This window comes from Antedon bifida, chromosome 6 (assembly GCF_963402885.1).
Source record: "Antedon bifida chromosome 6, ecAntBifi1.1, whole genome shotgun sequence".
NCBI lineage: Eukaryota > Metazoa > Echinodermata > Crinoidea > Comatulida > Antedonidae > Antedon > Antedon bifida.
The window spans coordinates 13000198-13015258 of NC_136231.1; the positions used below are offsets into that span (position 1 = coordinate 13000198).

At 33.3% G+C, this 15061-nt stretch overlaps 1 protein-coding gene across 2 annotated transcripts in view; it reads left to right on the forward strand.

Annotated features, from left to right (window-relative positions):
* Positions 1–15061, forward strand: part of LOC144845458 (cystathionine gamma-lyase-like) — a 36491-nt gene that overhangs the window by 7842 nt on the left and 13588 nt on the right. For both annotated transcript variants that reach the window (XM_078702816.1, XM_078702817.1), the window contains exons 3-7: positions 452–657; positions 2767–2898; positions 3384–3519; positions 3837–3989; positions 4216–4390. In XM_078702816.1, coding sequence (XP_078558942.1) covers positions 452–657; positions 2767–2898; positions 3384–3519; positions 3837–3989; positions 4216–4390 — 802 coding nt within the window. The remainder of the gene's footprint in view (positions 1–451; positions 658–2766; positions 2899–3383; positions 3520–3836; positions 3990–4215; positions 4391–15061) is intronic.

The following is a 15061-nucleotide window of genomic DNA, read 5'->3' on the forward strand; positions in this document are numbered from 1 at the left end:
TCACTATAAATGGCATTTCAATGTAATCATTGGTGTTTTTGACCATTTATTTTAGAACTTTATTAACTGATTAGAATACAAGAATATGGAGTTATTAAATTCAGTAATTTGTTTAACCTATTTCTCTCGGCAGACATACAGTATTTGAATTTATAATGAAGTTGTTTCATATTTATTTTCAATTTTACATTCCATTAAGCCTATAATTAAGTAATACCAAAATGTAGTAATTATTTATCAGCAATTGTCATCATCATCATGAAAAAACAGAAGATTAAGATAAATTGTAGGTCATCTTGTTACTGTTTGTTCTTTGTGATACTTATTACTGTATAAATGAGAATTAACCCTTATAACATGGTGGCATGAATGATACAATAGTCTTAAATTATAATCTGAGTTATTTTTGGTTAAATCAGGCTTTAAATCAGTGATTTTTTTTTTTTAATAGCATTTGCTTTCAGTTCTGGATTGTCAGCAATGATGTCAATCTGCCACTTACTCAAATCTGGCGATCATGTACTTAGCATGGACGATTTGTATGGTGGTTCAAATCGTTATTTTCAGAAGGTTCTTCGTAACATGGGTATCGAAATAGATTTTGTTGATTGCCGTGATGTTAATAATGTTAAAAAGGCTATCAAATCTAACACCAAAGTAAGTATTAACAATTTATGTAGTTATTGTAAAAATGTTGCTGAATGAGTGCAAACCCTCCAATCTACACACAGGCTGCTATAGACTAGACAATGTGATCTCTGACTGCTCATTGGTTCTCTTATTCACCAACTAAAACCATTCTACTGTGCAGAAAATATAGAAAGTTCTGCCTTTTGCATTTTTTTTTCTTTTGTGTATTATACAGTAAGTACATTGCCAGGTTTACATTACAACAGTATTTTTGTTAAATGTATTGTGTACAATTTTCATGAACTATGAGTGTTTTCAACATGTCTAGATGTACCATTCTAGAATAAACGCTAGCATTTTTAAAGCAAATCATGTTTTTCATAGCCAAATTTACAATCGATCAAATAAGAGAGATACATTGAACAATGAAAACCTCCCTAAAATAGCTGTTTTTCTCTGATTTCGCACCGTTCAGAGGAAATTGCTCGGATTATTAGGTACATAAAACAAATTGTAACTTAATTCTGGTTATTCGCGCAAACGCAACATGCACCACATACATTATACTGTATGATCGCCGACAATTATTATGCCATCCTATAACATGAATTAAATATGTTTACAGCTTGTTGAATTGTACATATTTTGTGTCATAAAGCATTTAACAGTATTTATGATACTCTGTATATGTTACATACAGTGTGGCAAAGTTGAAACAAGACCCATTTTTTAATCCCAATTTTTAACTTGATGACATCATCAAAATGTAATATAAAGATAGCAATTTTAGAAGATAATTATTTAAATAATTACATTAATGAAAATTTGAAGAATTTTAGACACGAAAAACGAGATGCGTGCTATTTTAAATGCGGTGAAAATTTACGAAAGAGATGAAAATATGACTTTTTGAATTCAACTGGCCATATGATGACATCATATAGACAAAATGTTTATAGGAAGTCATATCTTCAATTCAACAGCTTCCATAATAAGTTTAATCATGTGGGTCACTTTTCATTCTGAGAAGCTATAACAGATTGAAATATACTGTATAGGCGAAATTAAGTAGGTCACGTTAATCAAATTTGTTAAAATGATGACGTAAGAAAAATTACAAAAAAAATGGTTTAACTTAACGCATGTGAAAGAGAATTGATGGAGAAAGAACACATTAAAATCTAGGGCGAAATGGGATGAGCATAAGCGTATTATGCCCTCTATTAAATGGGAATAACTAGTACTAAAGCGAAAACAATTCTATTTTTTAAAATTGAGTGGCCATATGGCGACGTCAGAACATCCGGTAGGTACAAATTTTACATCAATTGATATCTATCAGCTTCCATAATACATTTTAAAAAATGGGGTAACCAGCCATCCTGAGGAGCTATAACTGATTAAAAATAGGTATATTTTTGCACAAATTTGCATTAAATTACCTATTTTAAGTTTAACATGCATGTGCGTCATTATTTTGCAATTAAAGTTAATCAAAATGAATGAAATCTACTACAGGTGGTATGAAAAACAAAAATCAATTGCAAAAATAATTTTTCTACGCTTTGTACGAGCTGTGCGCAGAAGCGCGTGCGCAAAACGTAAAAAAAATATCAAATTTTGAAATGCTCAAAATGACCTGAAATGTAGCAAAAATGATTAGAAATTAATTTCAAATACGCGTACTCGCGTATTTTTTGGCGTAGTACGCCATTTTTATCATGTCAGAAGTTGCTTCATATTATGAAATACAATTTCATAAAGTTTCGTTGAAAAATATTTTTTTGCTCAGAATTTATGAGAAACCATAAAATTGTATAAAATCACGCGTAACTTAAGCTGCGCGACTCTAACATCATATTACAAAATTGTCTGCACATCTAAGGTCAATCTTCTGACAAAGTTATACGATGTTATGTCCACAAAAATTAGAGATACACGTGCAACAAAATTCTGGGAAAGAAATAAGAATAAGATAGAAAAAAAAAAGGTCCTGACAATAACATGCGGTTATCCGCCAAGTGATAAGATCACACAAAATATAATGATGAAATTATATCTAGATTAAATGGTATTTTAGCTGATGAATGTCAGGGAATGTCAAATCATATTTCTGTTTTTTTTTAATATGCATAGTTGGTTTGGTTGGAGACACCTACAAATCCTTTATTGCGTCTAGTGGACATACAAGCAGTTTGTGAGGTAGTTCATGCAATTGGTGGTATTCTTGTTTGTGTTGATAACACATTCAGCTCAAGTTATTTTCAGGTGTGTATTGTAGTACATAAATTAAAATTGTTAATGAAATTGTTAATAATAATAGGTATAAATAGCTAATTTGCCTTGATGCCAGATTCATCTTATGTTAAATGAATACATGCTCAAGTTATTTTCAGGTGTGCATTCTAGTACATAAATTAAAATTGTTATTGAAATTGTTAATAATAATAATTGTTATTAATAGCTAATTTGCCTTGATGCCAGATTCATCTTATGTTAAATGAATACACAATTAGGTGTTTTAAAACTATGTTACCAAAGTTTGACAAAGTAGACAGAAAAACAGGTAAAGCTACTTCACAATTTCACTAAATGAAAGACAGCGCCGTTCAATTCTTTTATGATTTTCCATTTAACAAAACAACGCCGTAAAGGTAGTGCTTGAACCTTTCAAGTTTTCTTTGAAAATTTAGACATGAATCTACCAATATCATATTACAGTGTAATATAGTATTTTATTATTTCACTTTCAGTGCCCCATAGATCTTGGAGCTGATTTAACCATGTGCTCAGCAACTAAATACATGAATGGTCACAGTGATGTTGTCATGGGTTTAGTGTCGACAAATAACCAAGAAATTAGTGAGCGTCTAAAATTCCTACAACTTGGTAAGTTTTATGTATCATTCAAATGCTTTATTTACAGGCTTTATTTACAGGTTCTATTCCCCCAGGTTTTATTGATTTGTATTAATTTTTAAGGCAGGTCCAGCAAGAGTATTTAAACTGACAGCAAACAATTTTAACCAATTGTTTAAATGAAGCACATTTTATTTTTAAAATAAAATTTGAAAACCAATTAATGATTATTATGGATAAAATTTTCAGCAACTAAGTAGTAACACCTTTACAAATGTATTTCATATTATTTATCATGGTAATAATATTTTGCTGTTTATTCTTAACATCTGTTTCCTTGACTTAAGCTCTTGGCACAATTCCTTCTCCATTTGATTGTTTTCTTGTAAACCGGGGATTGAAGACACTTCATTTACGTATGAAGGAGCACCAAAAAAATGCTATGGTTGTTGCAAAGTTTTTGGAGACAAACAATTGTGTGTCAAAGGTCATATATCCAGGTATAGTAAACTTAAGAAAATTGGATAAATAAAAGATAGATATCAAGGACAGGATTTATCAGAAAAGTTGAAACAAGAAGACTATGAATTTTAATAGTTTAAATGTTGTGTATGTATTATAAGAATACCCAATAAAGTTAGAAACCCAGTTTGTGAAATTTGTATTTACTGTATATGTAAAATTTATTTAAATACTGTAGTTTTCACCATGTTTATTTTTTTGCAGGCCTGCCTTCACATCCACAACATGAACTTGCAAAAAGACAGATGAAAGGTTTCAGTGGAATGGTTACCTTCTTTATCAAAGGTGGAATCAATCAATCTAGATTATTCCTTCAGTCTTCCAAGCTGTTTACCCTGGCTGAGAGTCTTGGGGGCTTTGAAAGTCTTGCAGAATTGCCGTAAGTAACAACCGCTAGGTTTGCACTTGCTTTGCATCTAAAATGTTTGATCGCCCTTTATTATCGCGACTTTCGCGATTGAACAACGATCGCGAAAATAAAGTATTCTTTGAACCATTTACGAACCCCGATTATTATCTATATTGTTTGTTGAGGTGTAATTAAAACAAATTGCAACCAACCAAAAATGCTAGGCCCTACTCAACCTGCGCTGCCTTGCTCAAAACAATGATGAAATTCCTCTTCACAGAGATCGACACACATGGCGCCGTGGAGGGATTGATCGCTAAAATAATGTTCGAATTGGTATAAAAAAGCTTACGTCATTTCTTGGGTAATTTTTTATGAAATGTATAGTGTACTTGCTTGACAAATCCTTATATAAGTTGTAATGTTTCCATAAAGTAATTATTTTACGTGCGTAAACCTAGCTTGTGGTGTTTAGCAAACGGCAAAAATACCATCGTCATGCTCTTCACCACCACAGAGATCCATCCGGTCGGCGTCCTGTCCTTTCATTGTTTTTGTTGCGAAATAGTTTACAATGTAAAATCGCGAAAATTTAGGGCCGCGAAAATGTTGGGCTTTACAGTATATTATAATTATATAATAATCAGGTTTCTTAGCACTTTTTTTGTGCACTTCGTGAAAAAATGAATGCGCTGCTTGCACAGCATTTATTGTCAAATATATAAAATATTTAAAATGTGAAAAAAGATACAAAGAGAGAGAGATTCCAATAACTAATTGTCATGATGCTTACAATGCGGTAAGACACATTTATAGTAATACTAATCTTATCTAGATGTTTTACTGTTATATATAGTTATGGAGTTCGGAATAAATGACTTTCTATATCTGCCAGTTCGAGTGTAAAGAGATCTAATACGGACTAATGTTGGGAGAATTTTTTTTCGTTGAAATGTGTTTCAATTCTCTTTTTAAATCTTCGTTTGCCTTTTTTAATACTTGATTTAAATTTACGTTTAGTTTTTTCAGTTACATCATTACTAAGATAAGCCAATCTTTTATTTCTAATGGCAGCTTTTACACCCTGATCAATCCAGGGTTTGTCATTAGAAAAAAGTTTAACTTGTTTTGTTGGGATAGTTAGGCTTTCACAAAAAGTTATATATGCGGAAACAGTCACAGTTAGTTCATCAATATCACTTGCCAATCCCGTGAAAACCTCCCAATTAGTTGCGTCAAGACGGTCCTTCAACCGCTTGATATGCTCTGGATACCACAGCTTTACATGTTTAACTTGATGTTTGCAAGACTTTATTTTTTGCTTATAGAGTGGAAGTAGTTGTATAATGATCGAATTCGCCAACAGGAGGAAGTTTTATAGATTTAAAAGCGCCGGGTATTGTTCCATAACAAAGATCGAGTGTACTGTTGCCTCTAGTAGTGCATGTAACATACTGTTTGTAGTTTGGTAATATTCTGTTTAGGCGGCAATGATTAAAGTCGCCAAGTATGAAAGTAGGACCTGGTGAACGGGCTGATAAAACTTGCTCCTGTTCGGCAATGTGATTAGTTGCCCTTTCTGCGTTTCCGTTAGGAGGAATATTAAAAGAATAATTTTTAAACATCCAAATTCTCTTGGTAGAAAAAATCACCAAACTTGGCAGAAACCTTCTTTAGAACCTTAATGACAATTCTACAAGGGGTGCAAAAAAAACAATTTAATGACGTCATTTTGACCACGCCCCTTTTAAATATATTATGTAGCTATGTGAAAAGTTTGGTATCAAATTATAGCTTATGACATGTACAATACCACTAACATGATATATAATATCACAATATAATGACGTCATCAAGGCGCACCCATTATATATTACGTAACTTTGTAAAAAAAATACAGAAATACGGCAAGTTTGGTAAAATTAAAGCTTTGACATGTACAACATCACGGAAATATGTAAAATATAATTTGAACAATATAATGATGCCATTAATTAAGCTACACCCATTATATAAATATATTACATAACTTTTTGAAAAATTAAAAAAATATAAACATGTCAAGTTTGGTATCAAAGATGATTGAGAGGGCACCCGCGCAATCACATGATTTTGGTCCATTTAATTATGTTTTTAGCAAAACCAAAAAGTTTGAGTGAATATTCTATGAATTTCCACTCAACTTTATTGAAAGCCTTTTCAAAGTCAATGAAAAGGAGAAGATTCTGTAGATTCCTTTCCTCTGCTTGATCTATTATATCAAATATTGTTCGTATATTTTCACCTATACACCTATTTTTTTAAAAAACAGTTTGATCAGAATGAATTATTTCTGGAAATTTCGATTTTATTCTCATTGCAATTGTTTTTGCTAATATTTTGTAATCAACATTCAATAAAGTTAGTGGTTTCCAGTTCTCAAGGTACAATGGGTTTTTTCCTTATTTAGGTATTTAAGTGAAATAGATAGTTTGTTTTGATTGAAAGTAAAGAGGCTAAATAGGACGTCTGATATTATTATCATTCAAACAAAAAAAATTATCAAATTCAGCAAAGAATCCATCACACCCTGACGATTTATTGTTTACCATGGTACTTAAGGCCGTCTTACACTCATCTTTTGTGATTTTTAGGTAACATTCTATCTTATGTAGTGAGTGAGTGGCCGAGCGGTTAAGACAGTGGAACCGTAATTACGTAGCCATAACATCGCCAATGGTTCGAGGCTCACTCGCTCCATGGTTCTTCTCAGATAAGGACTATAAACCGGAGGTCCAGTGTACACATGTGCACTTTAAAGAACCTAGTACATCTTTCGAGATGAGTAGGGGGGCTACCCCGGTGTACTAGTCCACACAAACACAGCCACTGTCACACACGGCCACTGTGCAAGTGGGACTGGACCGTTTTTAGAGGTGTTTACCACCTGTTGGTCCTGATCCTTCACTAACAGTGTTAACATGACCGTAGACGACTAGAAGAACGTATAATTTTTCAACTTGGAACTCTCAAACCCAATGGACTTAATGTATCATTTAAATCATTTAGGAATTGAGTTCTATCTTGTCTATCTGATTGACATGAGTTATTATTAGGTGATAATTTAGAATAAAATGATCACCTATTGTTATTGTACAAAATCTTTATTATTGTTTTCCTTGTTGTTATTATTCTTTCTGTACACTTTTTGTGTAACAATTATCTCAAAAAGTTGAATTGCAATGATCACAAAAATTACACAATGTCTTTCAAATACTTTAACTTAGACATAATAAGCTTTTCAGCGTGATCACTCATCCGTCATTTATACGCCATTTTGTGAAATCACATTATCAATCATATCTCCATAATTCATTATCACATATTAATGAAATTCACTACACGTAAATTTCAGGTAAAGGTAAAAATATTAGCAAATAAAAACTCGTGCGTTTCAAGGTCATGCGTGTGAAATCGCGCATTAAAATTTTAAAAAGCTCAAAAATAAGTTTTGATCAATTTAGAGCATAAATTAGGCCATTTACGTGTTTCAAAAAATTACTGCGCAAAAATGCGTTTTGGCGCACGCGATTCTTAGAAAGCGTAAAAAATAAAATTTGATGAAAAAATCACATTCTACTCACAATCCTTAGTACATTTACCCATTTTGAGTCCATTCAGACTTAAAATGACGCTATACGAGCATGTTAAAAATGACAAAATGCGCACATTAATTTCACAAAAGTTCTGAAAATGGTGAAAAATAGGCCTTTTTTAAAATGAAAATAACTCTTCAGAATGCAAGATGACCCCCAATTTTTTTAACTTATTCAGGAAGCTATTGAGTTGTAGATATGAATTCATGTACACATTTGATGTACAAAATGTTGTGACGTCATCAAATGGCCACTTGAATTTAAAAATTAGGATTTTTTATCTTTTTGTGTAGATTATCACATTCAACAGAGCGTATCTCGGTTATTTGTGCTCGAATTTTGCACAAATTTCAGTATGTGCTTGCTTAATTATTTATCTTTCCATGAGTGGTCAGCGTTTTCATTTTGATGACGTCATCACGCGTAAAACCTTGAATAACATAGGTCGTGTAATTTCACCTACACCATACATTTGAATATCTTACAGCTCTTCAGAATTAAATGTGACCTTGAAGATTATAAATTATTATGAAAGCTGATGAAATGTAGATATGAATTCATATAAAAAATAAGCCTATCGGATGTTGCGAAGTTATCATATGGCCAGTTGAAGTTAAAAAGTAGTTTTTAAATTTCTTTAGTCAAAGTTATACAAATTTCAAAGAGCGCGCATTGCGCTTCTACGTGCCAAATTCTCTTCCAATTTTTATATTTATTTGCTCAATTCATTATCTTTCGAAATTGTCAACTTCAAGTTTATTTTGATAATTCCATCATATCAAAAAATTTGAACATTGTGTGGTTCCCGTAATTTCACCTATGTTACACTGTATATAGATATACTGTATGCTGTACTGTATAGAGTATATATTCTATGACACATAATAGGTACAACTCAGCACTATAAGCATATGCATCATGTCGTAGGATGGCGTACATCAACTTTTTACGATCGTATGTTAACGTACATGCATGTTAAAAAAATGTTAATTTCATTAAAATGATAAAAATGATCACCTATAATTCGTCAAAGTGACGAATTAAATTCTAGTTATGTAATACCTTTTGTTTGTCAATGCTTTTGTCAATTTGTTATTTGCTTGTTCATTGTTACGCCCATATAGCCCATAATAGACTCCTTTGTTTTCTAGTGTACCCTTTTTCTATATGTATTCGTCTTTTACCAATATTCTATCAGTACCTGATGATGACCTATGGTCGAAAGTACTCGTATAATAAATATTTTATTTTGAGGCAGAAGCAAGAAATTTGTCTGTTTTATTTTTATACAAATATATATATAAACACATTAGGCAAAGAACATTAATTCTAAACCGCCCGGTGATATACTGAAATTTTAATTAATTAATTTGAAACGATAAAGATGAGGAAATCTGTGAGAATGAGAAAAAGTCGCCCCAACCGAGACTCGAACTCGGACCGTCTGCTTGATATGCAGCTCTCCTAACCATTAGACCACTGGGGCTTTCATGGTATTGAGTGTATATATATATTTTTCCTGGAGAAATCTTATGTAGGAGAATTTTACAGTAGGCGGAGGTATGCACTCTCGGAGTGGCTTTCTAGTTGATAGAATGAATTTCAATTGATAAAGATGGTTTAAATAAAATTGCTACACCAGCCGATTATGTACCATTAATACAATTTTACTTCCCCATTCATTGTACCATTTTCGCTCGCATTCACGGGTACAATGTGTTTCTTGGAGTAGTATGGTGGTTGGTCTATCCCTTTAGCCAATTAAAGGGGCATTCTGGGTTTAAAATTGCTTTTAAATATCGTTTATTTATTAAATAAAAAATATTATAACAATATAGACATGTCAGAATGAAGAATTAAAAATTCATGGAAAGTCTGTTTTTCAGCAGCTTAGGGAAGCTCATTAATATTCATGAGATATTCACAAAATCACGTCATCAGTGGATTCCAAACTCGCGAAGTCTAGATGTACGTTGTGTTTGTCAACTAATTTACATCTCTCTCCCCTGTCAAACGACGACCACCCGATCATTGTGAATTATACATTTTTTGTAGATTTTCTAAGCTAGGCCTAAAATGTAATAATAAAAGTAATAGCATATATTTATTTGACATTTAATGAAATACAAAATTTAGTACAGATCATCACGTTTTACAAAATCGGCTGTAAATATTGAGGCAAAACAAGGTCCGATCGCTGTCCGCACGTATGGTGTCCCGATCGTCTAAGTAGGCCTAAAATAGTTTACTCTCCAAAAAAGCGGATACTGCATCAAGCAAGTAGACCTAGTAGTAGGAAGGAGACCTACCTAGGCCTAGCCGATCCGGCCCAGTTAAAAATTGAGCTAGCTACAGTAGTGTAGTAGACCCTATGCGAATTGATACTACCAGGCCTTTTACTATAGGCTCTAGCTACACTTGTTAAAATTATTAGCAATACTTATGTTTACAAATATTCCAACTCTCTCATTCGAGCTATATTATCTATTCCATTCCGGTAGGTTGAGTCGACCTTCAATCAAATACTGTACATCGTTCATGTTGTGATTATAGATTATAGACGGGGTATACTCGACCCGACCAGTTTGATATTGTATATTGTATCTGCTTATCACGTGACGATGCCAGGCATGGGCAGAGAGCATGTGTATCGTCATCGTCTCGCTCGATCCTCAGCAGGAATGTACAGTATATGTTACGCTTCATTGATTTTGAAGGCTTTTCCCTAAGTCAGTGCGAAAATCTGCAAACGTAAACTGAATCTCCAAATGGTTTTACACAATTGTTATGAATTTTCATAGAAAATTGACTTTATAAATGGGAAGACCGACTAAAATTACATCGGATAAGTATAATTTTACAAAAGTATATGGTTAATGATAACGAGTCATCGGAAGATTGACCATTTCACGAATTTCCTATTCTGTAACTACAGTGTGATTTTGCTGTAGCTGCACTTGTAATCTGGCCTCATTTCACAGCCTTTGTTCTGCTTCACTGGGCGCTTATATAAATTGAAACTCAAGAGACAAACAAATATATTTTATATTTTTTACTATTCATTTTAAACCCGGAACCTCCATTTAAATACAGTACGTCGTTTGAAACTATCTTTCAATCCCCTAACATCTAGGCTACATATATTTATGCTACCCATAAGTCTGGGTGCAGTACAAATTTTGCGGGAAAAAAGTATAGGAAAATTTTTATTTTTTTTTTCTGATAGAGTATACCATATATAATGTCGGAAAAAAAATTCCCATCTTGGGGGAAATTTTTTACAGCACTTTTTGCCTATAACACACACAAATGCCTATTAACACACACAAATACCTATAGGGGATAGGGAAAACCAATTCACGTTTTTTTTTACTTGGAGTTGTGTTATGATGATTAAAATAGCTGAGGCTTACTTTAATAACTACTTCTCATAGTAGTTGATAAATCGAGTCGATGATGATGATGACATCATCATGCCAGAATCCAATATGGCGTCCATTTTGGCGGGAAAAACAACAATTTCCTTTTAACGTTAAAATGTATGAATACTATCTTAAAATTAAATGTATACTATCTTAAAATTAAATGTATACTATCTTAAAATTAAATGTATACACAAATCCAAACGCGATATTTCAATGATGTATTTTATTATACCTCCCAACATTAGAAAAATAGGTTGCAGATAATGCTGACTCAAATACACACTTCAGATGGAAAGGAACATTCACGGTAGGGTGTTGTTTTTGGTATCCATGTCACACTAGCAGATTCCGATCAGGGTGTTAAGAGTATGCATCAGTGTATGAGACATCACTTTCGATAAAAGTTTACCAATTATTCTTTACACACCAGAGATTCCCAGTTCAACTCAATACGTGAAACATTATTATCATCACGGTTCCACCTGCAGTATTATTCAAAATTACTCTGGAACAGCTTCCCTAATATACAGATGGACAAACTGGTCTGGAATTATGCATTATGTATAAAAATGAGTAATAAAATTAGTGTTAATCTGTTGCAATCATTTGCCTGAATCTGGAATTAGTCTACATTGTTGTATAAGACCAAGTTGAAAAACTAAACTATCGAATATATCTGTAACATTTCTTTGATCAACTGCTCTTCATTAAGGCTGTTAAAATCAACAACTTGCAATTTTATTTGGTGGGTTCCAAGCCAATTAGTGCAATAGGAATCATAATTAAAGAAGTTTAACATTGTAAATTGTACAATGCTGCAAAAAAGAGATCTGAACAAATTAAAACCTTGCAAAATCTACGTCCTAGCAAAAAGACACTTCACATTGATCAGTGATTCCTTCTCACTCAGTGTTCAGAAACTATCAGATAGTGGGACTCATCTATTCCTAATATGAATCCTATTGCACTAACAAGTTTAAGAGTTTTGTTCTAGAGATTTTAATGAAGAGCAGTTGAACAAATAAATAACTTTAAGTCAGTAACTTGGTCTTGTACATATGACGATGAGTAAATGCCGGTTAAATCACTATAGGATTCAGGTCAATGCTTGGACATTCTCTGGTGTTGTGCAAGGAATAATTATCAAAAGTGATGTCTAATATACTGATCCTTTCCAAAAGCTTAACACCCTGGTCGGTAATTTGCTGTCTATTTTTAGGTGGATAGCAAGAAACAACACCCATGAAATGTTCCTGTTCCGTCTAAGAAATGCATATAGTTGAATCTGCATTATCCATAGGCTGATCCAGAGAGAGATCCAAAAATTAAATTCAGCACTTCAGTTTACAATTTTTAAGCCCTCGCAAACCCTTCCCCGCTCCAACCCCCGCTCCAACCCAAACCCCCGTCATCCTAATGTTGGGAAGACTGGGGGAGGGGTCAATTACTGTAAGTAGATGTACATTTGTGTGGATTCGTGTTTTGTTTTAAGATAGTAAGTCTATTGTACATTGTATGGACAAAAAATGTATTTAAAAAAAAAAGGGTTTTTTCCCGCCATATTGGATTCTGGCATGATGATGTCATCGTATCGACTCGATTCATCAACTACTATGAGAAGTAGTTATTAAAGTAAGCATCTACTAATTTTAATCATTAAAACACAACTTCAAGTAACAAAAACCGTTAATTGGTTTTCCCTATCCCCTATATATAGGTATTTGTGTGTGTTAATAGGCATTTGTGTTATATAGGCCAAAATTTAAAAGTGCCGTAAAAAATTTTCCCCAAGTACATGAATCACATCGTGATTGCTCTTTAAAATCTCATTTATTTGGTACGAATGTTTTGTACTGTCCATCGTTCATTTGTTATCTAATTGTAGGTGGTATACTGAAGGGTATATAGGCAAACTTCACATCTGATCTGTGCCTAAATTTTTCTAGGTGATTTTGTCTTAATGATTGTCTTTGTTATCTTACCTTTTGACACATCATCGCTTATGTATATCAAGTTCTTTTCTTTGAGAGTCTTAGCAGCTTTGCCGAGTACAAATTTGCGATCGGTGTAACGTAGCAGTTTGCAATGGATTCGTCTTTTGATGAATGTATGATGGTGTCCTATGTGCCCTTTCTATTTCAATGTCTTCCCTGTCTTCAAATTCAAATTCAAATTCAAAATTCTTTAATCATCCCACACGGGGCAATTCAAATAAAAAGGTCTGGATTAAAAATGATCTTACAAAATATACAAAATATCACAATACACAGTACAAAATAGAAAAAAAAAAAAAAAGAGTCAAGGTTCAAGAATTTAAGAGTCGAATAGCCACTGGCAAAAACGAATTCCTTTTCCGGTTTGTTCTACATGCCGGGCATCGAAAGCGACGCCCATGAGGCATGAGCTCGAAATCACTGAACAAGGCATGGTTAATATTTTTTAGAATAGCTCTACTTTTTTCTAGAGTTTGCATGTCACAGAAAGAAGATAAGCTACGAAGTTGACAACCTATTAATTTAAAATTTAAGTTAACAATTCTTTGTAGTGAGTTTTTCTCTTTGACCCTAAGACTAAAAAACCAGCATATAAAGGAAAAAGTTTTATGTGACTCGTAAACAGGAATGTAATGAATTCCTCACGGGTCATATGTTGTGTTCTTTTTCGAAGTTTTCGGGAACATTGTGATTTACAATATTGTTTCTTCTTCACCTGTTTTCAAGGTCTTCTACTTTGTTTTCTAAGTTTTGAACGGTGTTTACACTTCATTTACTGATTTGCATTTACTTACAGTTACACTTTCATCTAGAAGGGGGGTTAGTATTAGAGTAGTGGTTACTATTACTAATCTTAAATAGGGGCACCTGAAAATAGTAACCCACCCCCCATTTTTCCGGTCAGCAACTCATAGCAAAATAATAAAACAGTACAAATAAACAAATTTGGTTGGACTTTATTTTATAAACTCAAAAACACTCAATCCTCCCCCACTCCCGAGATCAACATGCATTATCTCCTTATTTTCAAAATACAGCTACATCATAAGTTTTTGTGACTCTAATAGTTCTATTAGAAGATTTACGGTAAACGTAGAGCCTACACTTCAAATTTTAGAACTATATATAAATAATAGTTATAACCTACATAAATCATCCTATAAATGCTACGCTCGCGCTAACCGCTCGCCAATTCGCCAATGGCGACTGGAGTCTCCATTTGGCGAAAATAATTATTGCCTCGTTCGCCAAATTGGCGAAAATACATTTCCAAGCCTAGGCCTAGCCTGGTCGGCGTGACTTCTTATGGGAGCGAGAATTCGCCACACTTCGGTACTTTCTGACTCGGGTACACTTTTTACCACCACAGCATTTTATGTGACGACGTCACGATCGCCGTGTTCATTTTTTAGTTCTGTTTAAACATGCGCAGAGCGTGCCTCGATGACGTTTTAATGACACACAGTTAATGTGATTGGTTCGTGGCCGGCCGTCGTCGACGTGATGATGAGCGAATAAAAGGGGAAGTCCCTATTCTTCGACGTAGAAAATGAACTTCGAGAAGAAAATGTAAACCGAAACATGTGGACGAATACTTCCGTAAACGAGGCTGTTCTGTTATTTAAAAAAAGGGGAATTTTAAATTTA